We start from the raw sequence: 14,798 nt of genomic DNA on the forward strand, positions 1-14,798 counted from the left end.
AGAAGCACTGTCTGATGTGAACCATGCCTCGCAGAAAAGAGCTCTCAGAAGACCTACAGTCAAGAATTGTTGACTTGCATGAAGCTGGAAAGGGTTACAAAAGTATCTCCAAAAGCCTTGATATTCATGTGTCCACGGTAAGACAGACTGTCTACAAATTGAGAAAGTTTAGCACTGTTGCTACTTTCCCTAGGCGTGGTCGTCCTGTAAAAATGACTGCAAGAGCACAGCGCATAATGCTTAATGAGGTAAAGAAGAATTCTAGAGTGTCAGCTAAAGACCTACAGAAATCTCTGGCACATGCTAACATTTTTGTTGACACATCTACAATAAGGAAAACATTAAACAAGAATGGAGTACATGAGAGGACACCACGTAGGAAGCCGTTGCTGTCCAAAAAAAATATTGCAGCACATTTGAAGTTTGCAAAAGAGCACCTGGATGTTCCACAGCACTACTGGCAAAATATACTGTGGACAGATGAAACCAAAATTGAGTTGTTTGGGAAAAACACACAACACTATGTGTGGAGAAAAAAAGGCACAGCACACCAACATCAAAACCTCATCCCCACTGTAAAACATGGCGGAGGGAGCATCATGGTTTGGGGCTGCTTTGCTGCCTCAGGGCCTGGACGGATTGTTGTCATTGATGGGAAAATGAATTCCAGAGTTTATCAGGACATTTTGCAGGAAAACGTACGACCATCTGTCCGCCAACTGAAGCTCCGCAGAGGATGGGTGATGCAACAGGACAATGACCCAAAGCATACAAGTAATTCAACAAAACAATGGCTTCAACAGAACATAATACGCCTTCTGGAGTGGCCCAGTCAGAGTCCTGACCTCAACCCGATTGAAATGCTGTGGCATGACCTTAAGAGCGCGATTCACACCAAACATTATTATTATTATTATTTATAAAAATTATATACCGCCCTTCTCCCGCAGGACCCAGGGCGGTTCACAAGGCAATTAAACAACATCACAATACAAAAATTAATAACAATTAAAATAATTAAATTATCCTTAATTAAAATCTAAAACCCCTATAACTCTGATTAAAAACCCAATTACAATAAGTTAAAAAATTAAAAAATCCTCAGTCCTGTCCGGAAAGCTCAAAGAGCCAGGTCTTCAGGTCCCGGCGGAACGAACGAAAATCAGGGGCAGTCCTAAGGTCTACGGGTAACTGGTTCCAGAGGGCACGCGCGCCCACAGAGAAGGGCTCCCCCTGGGTGTTGCCTGCCGGCAATCCTTTGCCAGCGGCACTCTGAGAAGGCCCTCCCTGTGGGAGCGCACAGGACGAAGGGAACTTGATGCCGGCAGCAAGTGTTCCCTCAGACATCCCAAGAATATTGCTACACTGAAACAGTTTTGTGCAGAGGAGTGGTCCAAAATTACTCCAGATCGTTGTGCAGGTCTGATCTGCAACTACAGGAAACATTTGGTTGAGGTTATTGCTGCCAAAGGAGGGTCAACCAGTTATTAAGTCCAATGGTTCACATACTTTTTCCACCCTGCACTGTGAATGTTTCCATCTTATGTTCAATTAAAACATGACAACAGCTAGTTTGTGTAGTATTATTTTAAGCAGACTGTGTTTTTCTATTGTTGTGACTTACATGACGTTTAGAGCGCATTTTATGGCCAATTCATGCAAAACTCCACGTAATCCCAAAGGGTTCACATACTTTTTCTTGCAACTGTATGTGTTTCCTGAGTGGTATATACCAGGGGTCGGCAACCTTAAACACTCAAAGAGCCACTTGGACCCATTTCCCACAGGAAAAAAACACTAGGAGCTGTAAAACCCTCGTGGGCGTGTGCACACACACAAGGAGAGGAGCTTGATTGAAGAGTTTAATTAAAAAGAAATAGAGGCTGCTGTGCATGAGTTCTCTCTCTCTCTCTCCCCCTCTCTCCCTCTCTCTGATCTTCTGCTCACCTGGCAAGCTGGCTTCACGCTGTTCTTGGACAAGCAGACACACATTCTTATTGGGCTGGCTCTCCTGCCCTGTTTTCTGCTGCTTCCTGTTTCCTGTGGAGACGCAGCAAAGGCAGGAGCCCCGCCCGATAAGCTTGTCAGCTTCTCGGAGAACAGCATAAGGCCACTCTTTTTTACACACACACACACACACACACACACACACAAACAGAGAGAGAGAGAGAGAGAGAGAGAGAGAGAGAGAGAGAGAGAGAGAGAGAGAGAGAGAGAGAGAAGGGAAGCACAAATTTCTCTCTGTCTGTCTGCCTGTCTCTATCTCTGTCTCTGTCTCTCTGTCTCTCTCTCTCTCTCTCTGCAAATGGCGGAGGATGGCTGGGAGCCGCAGAAGGCTGAAAGAGCCGCATGCGGCTCCAGAGCCGTGGGTTGCCGACCCGTGGTATATACTATTGTGAGTAAACTACTCACTTAAATTAGAAACCAAAGTATTTGAAGATAGATGCAACAAAGTATGGGTAGCCCTTGTTTAGCAACCGTTCACTGTTAGATGGTGACTTACAACAGTCCTCACATTGACAACCAATGCAGCCTTCCCACAGTCAGGTGATCAAAATTTGGGTGTTCGGCAAGTGGCATGTATTTATGATGGCTGCAGCATCACAGGGTCACATAACTGCTTTTTGCAATCTTTCCAGCCAGCTTCTGATTAGCAAAGTCAATGCGAAAAGCCAAATTCACTTAACGATTGCACGATTCACTTAATAACTGCAGTAATTTTCTTAACAACTGTGGCAAAAAGTTCATAAAATTGAGCACAATTCAACAACAACCATCTTGTTTAACAACAGATATTCTGGTTGTTAATATATTTAATTTTGTAATATCTACATAAACCATTAATACATGCCACTAAAATAATCCTGTCTCTGTATAAAACTACAATGAAAGATGGTTACAATATCACGGGATGACATAGTAGAAAGTGACTATTATCGTTCACAATATTTTCTACTTTATGAAATTTTGCCTGAAAACATCCTACCATCACAAACTTGATTTTTGTAGAAGCTGCCAATCTATTCCCACTGAAATCTCTCAGCAATTATTTCTGCAGTTCAGTATCAGTCTCAATCAAATTACATCTAATCACAATTATGGAAAGTATCCAAGTAACAATCTTCAATGTCCACCTAACATTTACCTGCAGCAAGAAAAAAATTGGAAATCCAGCCAAAGCCTAAGACAAGAATATCCTTTTAACAATAAACAAATTAAAATTTGGCCACCAAAAGGATTCTAAAGGGAGAAAAGCTGTAAGAGCGCACACTTTAGACTCAAATATCAATTTTCCTCTGAAAAGATTTTCAGCACCATGGCGCTGAAGTGTCTTTTTCCTCTAAGGATATTCCACCTGTAACCCAAGCTGATCATTGGATTTTTAGAATGGATTCATTAAAGGCATGGATCCAGTATATGCTTGGCACAAATATTGCAGAACTAGAAAATAATTATTGATTCATCTTTGTGGGAAAAGACATATAAAAAATGAAATGAAACAGGAAATAAACTAATGACAATCAAGAGTGTATAGGCCCTTTTCATATTGCTTCTGTTTTTGTCATTATTTAGATCCTTTAAAGCAATGGTCCATAACCTTTTTGGCTACACGGACCAGCGGCGGGGGAGGAGATGGTTTTGTGCATGCAAAAAAATCTAACACATATGCAAATAAAGCTCTGCCAGGTTCGCCCACTGCTTGAGCAGCCCGGTTCCCAACAGGCCATGGAGCGGTAATGGTGCACGGCTTGGGGGTTGGGGACCCCTGCATTACAGGTTGGCTTAGAAAGTAGACTACATATTACCTATTTCTATTGCTAACCAGGTTTTTAAAAAAGGATGCTCCTTAAGATCTGTTTTGGATAATCTTCATTAAAACTGAGTTTTCAGAATGGGACACAGACTTTTCTCCTGTTTATCTTAATTCATCACACAGAAAACAACAACAACAATAAAAGGGATATGGAACAACATATATGATTCAATCTCCATAAGGGAAGTTGGTTCAATCCTTCCCTAATGGAAGATTAACTGATGAAACCTGCATCTTGATGTTGCAGTACAAACTCTATCTTGTACATATGTATCTGCAATGTTGTGGCACTAATATAAAAGGACACAGCTTGCATCATGATCATTATGATCCATGTTTTGTTATTTGGCATCATGTTTTGAAAAGTATGTTTTATATGTTACCCTCCACTACTACATCTCATTAACCATATTTCACTGTACATCTGCAACCAGCCTGAATCTCCATATAACACACACACACATATATAGGACAAATTATGGCAAATAATCAATATTCAAATATTGTCTCACGGGTGTATAAAGCCTTTTTTCTTTTCATAACATTTGAAAAAGCCAATGAAAAACATTCCCCTCAACCATAAAGTGCATCATTCTTACCTAGAACCCATCTTGCAAAGTGACTGATAGGAAGAGGCAGGCATATAGACAATAGCAGAATTATAACACAGCATAAGAAAGCTCAGCACTTCAAACCTAGAGAGACAAAATGGAACAGATTGAAACAGTTAATATACTATTGCAAAATCATTCTTATTGACGGGTTTAAAAAAGTACAAAATAGTTCTCTTTTGAGTTCACTTCATTTGGATTTGATATAGTAGTCTTGGAAGATACAATAGAACAATTAAATATCCAAAGACAAAAATATTTTCAACCGAGGAAGGCAGCGGGATGGAATTGGAGCTCTACTGAGAGTCATAGCAGACTCAGGCTTGGAAGACCGGCAAGGTGTCTGCTCCAGATGTGCCAAATAAATGTTATCACTGGGAACTGTCAAAACAAACATCTGAGGATCTGCCAGCACTCATCAGGAACAACTGTGTAATGATTAGAAAATGAGGATTCCAAGTTACATAAGAGTGATTGCTAGGTAGCAAACCTCTGTTGGGAGCAACAAATCCAACCTGGGCTCCTTGTGCTTATGCCTCAAAAGTCTTGCATTCTGAAATGCTAATATTTTGACCTCAGACCTTCCCTGTGAACATAGCAGAGTGTGATTTGCTCACTATCTGGGAGTTGGAATCATTGCAGGCAAGCTTCTGTGTGCTTGTGGACTTTGATGGTATGTGTGCTCCTAAGTATGCGGACTGCCGTGCTGCTAAATTTCCAATTTTATGAAGTAAACTACAGAAACTTAATCTCTATTGGTTTGCTTGGTCTAGAACAGGTGCCTATCAAAGATAAATCTTGACACTGCCTTATTCAGTCTTATCAATCATGCTTGTCAAACCCCAAAAGATCAGGATTACAACTAGTAACTGTCAGTCATTTATTTTATTTATTTTTATTTTAATTCCATTTATATCCCGCCCTTCTCCGAAGACTCAGGGCGGCTTACAAGCTTAGCAGTAGCCTTCATTCTATGTATATGCCTGCTTATTAGGGCTTTCGCCCCCCCCCCCCCCAGCAGCATTTTTACAAAGTCAGCTTATTGCCCCCAACAATCTGGGTCCTCATTTTACCTACCTCGGAAGGATGGAAGGCTGAGTCAACCTTGAGCCTGGTGGGACTCGAACCTGTACTAATTGCAGGAATTACTTTGGCTGATAAATAAGCAGGACATAGTTTAGGACAATCCATATTCAATCACTGTATACTGTTGCAGCACTTAATGACAAAATAATGAGTCAGCCAAAAAGGGCCCTATACACCATCTTTCTTCATTTGATTCAATCTCTGGGGATTGACTTTGGGTGAACCTTACAAACTTCTTCACTGATCAGAGATTACTGCTTCTGATCATGAAATTACATGAAAACATTAATGCAAGTCAGATGCGCTTCAATGTGTCAAAAAGGAAGGAAGCACAGCTGTATACTTCTCCACTGAATTTCTTATGCCCAAAATGGGCATAATTTAACCTCAGTTCGCCTATGCTGATGAAATACCTACTCTCTCTACAGCTCAAGTGATAGATGCATGGCCCAGATGGTATCTGGTGGAGAGGAAAGACTTACCATCACTTACTCTTAAGACAAAAAAAAACTTGGATGACTTTCTCTCAGCTTGGAAGTAAAGCACTGAGGTAGACCAGAGAAAGCATAACCTCACAGGGTTTGTTTTTTAATCTAAACTCATTAGGGCCAATTCAAAATTAAAATGGTGTGCTTTTTATATCAATCTTCAAATTGATTAGATACTTTCAGTTATGGAGTTGGCTCAGGTGGAAGACCATGTTTCCCAGCTAATTATTTTATTAACGCAGAACCATAGAATTGGACCCCTTCATGGATTACTGCCTTGTCGTGGCGAAGGGGCTTGCGTAATTCAATGAAGCTATGAGCTATGCCGTGCAGGGCCACCCAAGACGGACAGGTCATAGCAGAGAGTTCTGACAAAACGTGATCCACTGGAGAAGGAAATGGCAACCCACTCCAGTATCTTTGCCATGAAAACCCTATGGACAGTACCAAAAGGCAAAACGATATGACGCTGGAAGATGAGCCCCTCAGGTCGGAAGGCGTCCAATATGCTACTGGGGAAGAGCAGAAGGCTAGTACTAGTAGCGCCAGAAAGAATGAAGCGACTGGGCCAAAGCCGAAAGGACGCTCAGCTGTGGATATGTCTGGTGGTGAAAGGAAAGTCCGATGCTGTAAAGATTCTTTCTCCATAGGAACCTGGAATGTAAGATCCATGAATCAAGGAAAGCTGGACGTGGTCAAACAAGAGATGACAAGACTGAACATCGACATCTTAGGTATCAGCGAACTAAAATGGACAGGAATGGGTGAATTTAATTCATATGACCATCAGGTATACTACTGCGGGCAAGAATCCCTCAGAAGAAATGGAGTAGCCTTCATAGTCAATAAAAGAGTAGGAAAAGCAATACTAGGATACAATCCTCAAAATGACAGAATGATCTCAGTTCGAATCCAAGGCAAACCATTCAATATCACAGTAGTCCAAGTCTATGCCCCAACCACCGGTGCTGAAGAGGATGAAATTGACCGGTTCTATGAAGCCCTACAGCACCTTATAGAACTAACACCAAAAAATGATGTCCTTATCATCATGGGGGATTGGAATGCTAAAGTAGGAAGCCAAAAGATAACCGGAATAACAGGCAAGTTTGGCCTTGGAGTACAAAATGAAGCAGGGCACAGGCTGATAGAATTTTGTCAAGAGAATACGATGGTCATAGCAAACACCCTTTTCCAACAACCCAAGAGACGGCTCTACACATGGACATCACCAGACGGTCAACACAGAAATCAGATTGACTATGTACTCTGCAGCCAAAGATGGAGAAGCTCTATACCACAGGTCTGCAACCCGCGGCTCCGGAGCCGCATGCGGCTCTTTCAGCCGTCTCCTGTGGCTCCCAGTCCTCTGCCATGTGCAGTCCAAAAAAAAAAGTGGGACTAAAAAAGTTTAACCAATCAATTCAAATATGCAGGGTAGGTGCATATCTCGCCTTGGCTCCACTCTTCAGTCAAATCCTGTTCTGTGCATGTGCGTATGTACGCGCATGTGTACACATTTTTTGCGGCTCCCAGTTTTTCCTTTTGTGAGGGAACCGGTTCCGAGTGGCTCTTTCACTGTTTCAGGTTGCTGACCCCTGCTCTATACAGTCAATAAAAACAAGACCAGGAGCTGACTGTGGCTCAGACCATGAGCTTCTTGTTGCAAAGTTTAAGCTTAAACTGAAGAAAGTAGGGAAAAGCACTAGGCCAGTCAGGTATGAATTAAATCATATCCCTGTTGAATATACAGTAGAGGTGACAAATAGATTTAAGGAATTAGATCTGATAGACAGGGTGCCTGAAGAACTATGGACAGAGGTTCGCAACATTGTACAAGAGGTAGCAACCAAAACCATCCCAAAGAAAAAGAAATGCAAGAAAGCAAAATGGCTGTCTGAGGAAGCTTTGCAAATAGCTGAGGAAAGGAGGGAAGCAAAAGGCAAGGGAGAAAAAGAAAGATACGCCCAATTGAATGCAGAATTCCAGAGAATAGCTAGAAGAGATAAGAATGACTTCTTAAATGAACAGTGCAAAGAAATAGAAGAAAACAATAGAATAGGGAGGACCAGAGATCTTTTCAAGAAAATTGGAGAGATGAAGGGAACGTTCAATGTAAAAATGGGCATGATAAAGGACCAAAATGGCAGGGACCTAACAGAGGCAGAAGAGATTAAGAAGAGATGGCAAAATTACACAGAAGAACTATACAAGAATGAGCTTAACGTCCCTGATAATCACAATGAGGTGGTCACTGACCTCGAGCCAGACATCCTAGAATGTGAAGTGAAGTGGGCCTTAGAAAAGCTGAGCAACAACAAAGCTAGTGGAGGTGACAGTATTCCAGCTGAGCTATTCAAAATCTTAAAAGACGATGCAGTAAAAGTGCTACACTCAATTTGCCAGCAAATTTGGAAAACTCAACAGTGGCCACAGGATTGGAAAAGATCAGTTTACATTCCAATTCCAAAGAAAGGCAGTGCCAAAGAATGTTCAAACTATCGCACCATTGCACTCATTTCTCATGCTAGTAAAGTTATGCTTAAAATCCTACAAGCTAGACTCCAGCAGTATGTGGATCGAGAACTACCAGAAGTACAGGCAGGATTTCGAAGAGACAGAGGAACTAGAGATCAAATTGCCAACATACGCTGGATCATGGAAAAAGCTAGAGAGTTCCAGAAAAACATCTACTTCTGCTTCATTGACTATGCTAAAGCCTTTGATTGTGTGGATCATAACAAACTGTGGCAAGTTCTTAAAGAGATGGGAGTACCAGAACATCTTATTTGTCTCTTGAGAAACCTATATGCGGGCCAAGAAGCAACAGTGAGAACTGGACACGGAACCACTGATTGGTTCAAAATTGGGAAAGGAGTCCGGCAAGGCTGTATACTGTCGCCTTGCCTATTTAACTTATATGCAGAGCACATCATGAGAAAGGCAGGGCTAGATGAATCAAAAGTTGGAATTAAGATTGCTGGAAGAAATATCAACAACCTAAGATATGCAGATGATACCACTCTAATGGCAGAAAGTGAAGAGGAACTGAAGAGTCTCTTGTTGCGAGTGAAGAAGGAGAGTGCAAAAGTTGGGTTGAAACTAAACATTAAGAAAACCAAGATCATGGCATCCGGCCCTCTTAATTCCTGGCAAATAGATGGGGAAGAAATGGAGGTAGTGACAGATTTTATTTTCCTGGGCTCCAAGATCACTGCAGATGGGGACTGTAGTCAAGAAATTAAAAGACGCTTGCTCCTAGGGAGGAAAGCCATGGCAAATCTAGACAGCACACTAAAAAGCAGAGACATCACCCTGTCAACAAAAGTGCGTATAGTCAAGGCTATGGTCTTCCCAGTTGCAATGTATGGCAGTGAAAGTTGGACCATAAGAAAGGCTGAGCGCAAAAGAATTGAGGCCTTTGAACTCTGGTGCTGGAGAAGACTCCTGCGAGTCCCTTGGACTGCAAGGCGATCAAACCGGTCAGTCCTAGAGGAGATCAACCCTGACTGCTCTTTAGAAGGCCAGATCCTGAAGCTAAAACTCAAATACTTTGGCCACCTAATGAGGAGGAAGGACTCACTGGAGAAGAGCCTAATGCTGGGAAAGATTGAGGGCAATAGAAGAAGGGGACGACAGAGAATGAGGTGGCTGGATGGAGTCACTGAAGCAGTAGGCGTGAGCTTAACTGGACTCCAGAAGATGGTAGAGGACAGGAAGGCCTGGAGGAACATTGTCCATAGGGTCGCGATGGGTTGGACACGACTTCGCAACTAACAACAACAAAAATAGAATTGGAAGATACCTAAGATGGCATCAAGTCTTTCCCTGTATATTGCAGGTTTCACTGCATCATCCCTATATCATCCACCTCCAGGGCTTTTTTTTCTCATAGAACTCTCAGAACGGAGTTCCGGCACCTTTTTTGGATGGAACCTTATAGGGTAGGCAAGGCGGGTTGTATGACATGTGTGAGTTCCGGCACCTTTTTCTTTTACAAAAAAAGCACTGTCCACCTCCATCTGAAAACCTCCAGTGAAGGAGAAGAAACCATTCCATTTTTTAACCTATTCCACTGACTTACAGCTTCTCACTCTCAAAATGTCTAATCTGAATCCACATCCTTAAAGTTCCATGCCATTAAGTATACTCTTATTTCCTGAAACAATTGAGAACAAGTCAAAACCCTGTACAATATTTGAATATTCAGATATCTGAAGACAGCTATCACATTTCCTCTCAACGTCTCTTCTGCAACCTACTGTAAACATGCACCTAAGTCTTTTAATTGTTTTTCTAAGGACTTGATTTTCAATTCTTTCACCTTCTTGACTGTTCTTCTCTGGACAAGCTTCAGTTTATCATCGTCCTTTTTACACTGGGATGTGCAGAACTGAACATTCAAGTGATTCTGATTAAAGAGGTTTTTCCTGGGTTAATTCTCTATCTTCTGTGGTATTACAGGGGAAAATGCCCCTATCAAATGAGGGATATTGAGTCCATTACTAACATTTATTTACCCTGCCCTTTTTACATTGTTTGGTGCACACGTGCAATAATCCCCCTGCTATATAAATTGTTCTGACTGAAGGAGAAGAGACGACTGAAGAGAGAACTTGTTTTCATTTAGTTCATGTGTCTCCTGAAGTAATTAATATGGTATTCAGGTTCTTGCAACTACTAGTGCTATCAGGAGATTCCTGGTTTAGAATTCTCAGGTACCACATACTAAATGTCAGCTTATCTTTTGTTGATTTATTTTACTTCATTATCTTTTTATTTCTCTGTCTTGCCTTACCATGTGTAATCCATATTTTCCTGTTATTTGTCTGTGGCAATAACTAAAATTGCAAAAAAATAAATAAAGTAAAAACACAAATAGCCTCCAATTTCTTTATACAAAATATAAACAAAAATAATACAATTTGAGTTCAGTTAATGAATTCACAATGATGTACAAAATGGAAACCTGAGTTTAGCAAGATCATGACCACAAGTAGTTCTCAACCTACAATAGTTCGCTTAGTGACTGTTCAAAATTACAATGACACTGAAAAAAGTGACTTACAACCATTTTTCACACTTACAACCTTTGCAGCATCACTGTTATCACGTGATCAAAATTCAGGCGCTTGGCAACTGGTTCATATCTATGACGGTCGCAGTGTCCCAGGGTCATGTGATCACCTTTTGTGACCACCTGACGAACAAAGTCAATGAAAAAGCCAGATTAACTTAATCTTGCTACTAACTAAACAACTGCCGTGATTCACTTAACAACTGCAACAAGGAAGGTTGTAAAATGGGGCAAACGCATTTAACAAATGTCTTACTGAACAACAGAAATGTTGGGCTCAATTGCCATCGTATGTCGAGGACTACCTGTATTTCAAAGGTGCCTATAAATCCAGATTATTAAAGAGTTTGGAAGGTACCCATTAGATTCTACCTAATAGACAACTCTCCCCTTCATGGATTACTGCCTTGTCGTGGCGAAGGGGCTTGCGTAATTCAATGAAGCTATGAGCTATGCCGTGCAGGGCCACCCAAGACGGAAAGGTCATAGCAGAGAGTTCTGACAAAACGTGATCCACTGGAGAAGGAAATGGCAAACCACTCCAGTATCTTTGCCATGAAAACCCTATGGACAGTACTAAAAGGCAAAACGATATGACGCTGGAAGATGAGCCCCTCAGGTCGGAAGGCGTCCAATATGCTACTGGGGAAGAGCAGAGGACTAGTACTAGTAGCGCCAGAAAGAATGAAGCGACTGGGCCAAAGCCGAAAGGACGCTCAGCTGTGGATATGTCTGGTGGTGAAAGGAAAGTCCGATGCTGTAAAGATTTTTTCTCCATAGGAACCTGGAATGTAAGATCCATGAATCAAGGAAAGCTGGACGTGGTCAAACAAGAGATGACAAGACTAAACATCGACATCTTAGGTATCAGCGAACTAAAATGGACAGGAATGGGTGAATTTAATTCAGATGACCATCAGGTATACTACTGCGGGCAAGAATCCCTCAGAAGAAATGGAGTAGCCTTCATAGTCAATAAAAAAATAGGAAAAGCAATACTGGGATACAATCCTCAAAATGACAGAATGATCTCAGTTCGAATCCAAGGCAAACCATTCAATATCACAGTAGTCCAAGTCTATGCCCCAACCACCGGTGCTGAAGAGGATGAAATTGACCGGTTCTATGAAGCCCTACAGCACCTTATAGAACTAACACCCAAAAATGATGTCCTTATCATCATGGGGGATTGGAATGCTAAAGTAGGAAGCCAAAAGATAACGGGAATAACAGGCAAGTTTGGCCTTGGAGTACAAAATGAAGCAGGGCACAGGCTGATAGAATTTTGTCAAGAGAATACGATGGTCATAGCAAACACTCTTTTCCAACAACCCAAGAGACGGCTCTACACATGGACATCACCAGACGGTCAACACAGAAATCAGATTGACTATATGCTCTGCAGCCAAAGATGGAGAAGCTCTATACAGTCAGTAAAAACAAGACCAGGAGCTGACTGTGGCTCAGACCATGAGCTTCTTGTTGCAAAGTTTAGGCTTAAATTAAAGAAAGTAGGGAAAAGCGCTAGGCCAGTCAGGTATGAATTAAATCATATCCCTGTTGAATATACAGTAGAGGTGACAAATAGATTTAAGGAATTAGATCTGATAGACAGAGTGCCTGAAGAACTATGGACAGAGGTTCGCAACGTTGTACAACAGGTAGCAACCAAAACCATCCCAAAGAAAAAGAAATGCAAGAAAGCAAAATGGCTGTCTGAGGAAGCTTTGCAAATAGCTGAGGAAAGGAGGGAAGCGAAAGGCAAGGGAGAAAAAGAAAGATACGCCCAATTAAATGCAGAATTCCAAAGAATAGCTAGAAGAGATAAGAATGCCTTCTTAAATGAACAATGCAAAGAAATAGAAGAAAACAATAGAATAGGGAGGACCAGAGATCTTTTCAAGAAAATTGGAGAGATGAAAGGAACGTTTCATGCAAAAATGGGCATGATAAAGGACCAAAATGGCAGGGACCTAACAGAGGCAGAAGAGATTAAGAAGAGGTGGCAAAATTACACAGAAGAACTATACAAGAATGAGCTTAACGTCCCTGATAATCACAATGAGGTGGTCACTGACCTCGAGCCAGACATCCTAGAATGTGAAGTGAAGTGGGCCTTAGAAAAGCTGAGCAACAACAAAGCTAGTGGAGGTGACAGTATTCCAGCTGAGCTATTCAAAATCTTAAAAGACGATGCAGTAAAAGTGCTACACTCAATTTGCCAGCAAATTTGGAAAACTCAACAGTGGCCACAGGATTGGAAAAGATCAGTTTACATTCCAATTCCAAAGAAAGGCAGTGCCAAAGAATGTTCAAACTATCGCACCATTGCACTCATTTCTCACGCTAGTAAAGTTATGCTTAAAATTCTACAAGCTAGACTCCAGCAGTATGTGGATCGAGAACTACCAGAAGTACAGGCAGGATTTCGAAGAGGCAGAGGAACTAGAGATCAAATTGCTAACATACGCTGGATCATGGAGAAAGCTAGAGAGTTCCAGAAAAACATCTACTTCTGCTTCATTGACTATGCTAAAGCCTTTGATTGTGTGGATCATAACAAACTGTGGCAAGTCCTTAAAGAGATGGGCATACCAGACCATCTTATTTGTCTCTTGAGAAATCTATATGCGGGCCAAGAAGCAACAGTGAGAACTGGACACGGAACCACTGATTGGTTCAAAATTGGGAAAGGAGTCCGGCAAGGCTGTATACTGTCGCCTTGCCTATTTAACTTATATGCAGAGCACATCATGAGAAAGGCAGGGCTAGATGAATCAAATGTTGGAATTAAGATTGCCGGAAGAAACATCAACAACCTAAGATATGCAGATGATACCACTCTAATGGCAGAAAGTGAAGAAGAACTAAAGAGTCTCTTGTTGCAGGTGAAGAAGGAGAGTGCAAAACTTGGGTTGAAACTAAACATTAAGAAAACCAAGATCATGGCACCCGGCCCTCTCAACTCCTGGCAAATAGATGGGGAAGAAATGGAGGTAGTGACAGATTTTATTTTCCTGGGCTCCAAGATCACTGCAGATGGGGACTGTAGCCAAGAAATTAAAAGACGCTTGCTCCTCGGGAGGAAAGCCATGGCAAATCTAGACAGCACACTAAAAAGCAGAGACATCACCCTGCCAACAAAAGTGCGTATAGTCAAGGCTATGGTCTTCCCAGTTGCAATGTATGGCAGTGAAAGTTGGACCATCAGAAAGGCTGAGCGCCAAAGAATTGAGGCCTTTGAACTATGGTGCTGGAGAAGACTCCTGCGAGTCCCTTGGACTGCAAGGCGATCAAACCGGTCAGTCCTAGAGGAGATCAACCCTGACTGCTCTTTAGAAGGCCAGATCCTGAAGCTAAAACTCAAATACTTTGGCCACCTAATGAGAAGGAAGGACTCACTGGAGAAGAGCCTAATGCTGGGAAAGATTGAGGGCAATAGAAGAAGGGGACGACAGAGAATGAGGTGGCTGGATGGAGTCACTGAAGCAGTAGGTGTGAGCCTAGATGGACTCCAGAAGATGGTAGAGGACAGGAAGGCCTGGAGGAACATTGTCCATAGGGTCGCGATGGGTCGGACACGACTTCGCAACTAACAACAACAACAACAATAGACAACTCTAATATTTCCTGCTCTATTCAACTATCTCACACTTCAAAGTCAAGAAACATCTATCTTTTAAGATATTTGGACTGTTATGGTAAGATATACTACATCAGTT

The 14,798-nt window shown here is 41.8% G+C and overlaps 1 protein-coding gene across 2 annotated transcripts in view; it reads right to left on the reverse strand.

The window, feature by feature from the left end:
• Positions 1-14,798, reverse strand: part of HYCC2 (hyccin PI4KA lipid kinase complex subunit 2) — a 33,931-nt gene that overhangs the window by 12,433 nt on the left and 6,700 nt on the right. For both annotated transcript variants that reach the window (XM_081315359.1, XM_081315358.1), the window contains exon 6: positions 4,414-4,509. In XM_081315359.1, coding sequence (XP_081171485.1) covers positions 4,414-4,509 — 96 coding nt within the window. The remainder of the gene's footprint in view (positions 1-4,413; positions 4,510-14,798) is intronic.

Source organism: Vipera berus, assembly GCF_964194415.1.
Source record: "Vipera berus genome assembly, chromosome: 1".
NCBI lineage: Eukaryota > Metazoa > Chordata > Lepidosauria > Squamata > Viperidae > Vipera > Vipera berus.